The sequence below is a fragment of the Nematolebias whitei genome, chromosome 20, assembly GCF_014905685.2.
Source record: "Nematolebias whitei isolate Nwh7 chromosome 20, NemWhi1, whole genome shotgun sequence".
Classification (NCBI taxonomy): Eukaryota; Metazoa; Chordata; class Actinopteri; order Cyprinodontiformes; family Rivulidae; genus Nematolebias; species Nematolebias whitei.
In genome coordinates, this window is record NC_056517.1 from 1,070,904 (window position 1) to 1,072,139 (window position 1,236).

Sequence of the window (1,236 nt, forward strand, 5' to 3'; positions counted from 1 at the left end):
ATCCATCCATCCATCCATCCATCCATCCATCCATTCATTCATCATCTTCTGCTTGTTCCAAAGCAGGGATGTCCAGACATCTCTTACCACAGCCACCTTTTCCAGCTTTTCTGGGAAGACCCCAAGACTTTCCCAGGCCAACAGAGAGACATAGTCTCTCAAGCGTGTCATGGGTCTTCCCTGAGGTCTCCTCCCAGTTGGACATGCCTGAAGCACCTCCCTAGAGAGGCGCCCAGGAAGCATCCTTACCAGATGCCCAAACCACCTCAACTGGTTCCTCTCGATGTGGAGGAGCAGTGGTTCTACTCCAAGTCTGTCCTGGATAACTGAACTTCTCTAAGGGAGAGTCCAGCTACCCTGCAGAGGAAACTCATTTCAGCCACCTGTATCTGCAATCTCGTTCTTTCGGTCACTAAGCAGAGTTCATGACCAGAGGTGAGGGTAGGAACGTAGACTGACCAGTAAACCGGGAACTTTGCCTTACAGCTCAGCTCCCTCTTCACCATAATGGACCGGTACAGAGTCTGCAATACTACAGACGCAGCACCAATCTGTCTGTCAACGTCACGCTCCATACTTCCCTCACTCGTGAACAAAACCCAGAGATACTTGAACTCCTCCACTTGAGTCAGAACCTCACGACCAGAGATCAGTTCACCCTTTTCTGACTGAGGACCATGAACTCAGATTTGGAGGTGCTGATTCTCATCCCAGCCGCAACACAGCCGGCTGTGAACCGCTCCAATGAGAGCTGAAGGCCACGGCACGAGGACGCCAACAGGACCGGAACTTTTTTTTTGTTAGATGTCTTTATGTCGTTGAATTGAAGGTTTATCTCAATTACAAAAAAAAAAAAAACACTTTAAAACTCATTTTCTTTATTGGCTTTTGGTATTGCTAAAATCAGTAAATAAACAAAAATCACCAATTTTAGATTATTTTAAACAAATAGGTTAAAAATGATCAGGATGTAAAATCACAACTGCTACAAAACAGTAGGCCTGTCACGATAACAAATTTTGCTGGACGATTAATTGACTCAGAAATTATTGCAATAAACGATAATATTATTTGAAATGTGACAATAAGTAGTCATGTCAAATTTAAGAAGAAATGTTGGTTAATTTTTGTGGGTAGTGCATTTTTGACCCCTAGATGGCAGTATAAGACTGTTTGAACTGAAGGATGAATAGTGAGGGAGTGAGCAGCGTGCCTCTTTTTGAAAAATAGGAGGTA

The 1,236-nt window shown here is 43.9% G+C and overlaps 1 protein-coding gene across 1 annotated transcript in view; it reads right to left on the reverse strand.

Annotated features, from left to right (window-relative positions):
• The window catches only part of LOC119426788 (collagen alpha-1(XVIII) chain-like), a 28,595-nt gene extending 28,424 nt beyond the window's left edge, over positions 1-171 (reverse strand). The window contains exon 1 of the mRNA XM_037694369.1: positions 88-171. Within this exon, the coding sequence (XP_037550297.1) occupies positions 88-171 (84 nt within the window). The remainder of the gene's footprint in view (positions 1-87) is intronic.
• Positions 172-1,236: the final 1,065 nt, after the last annotated feature.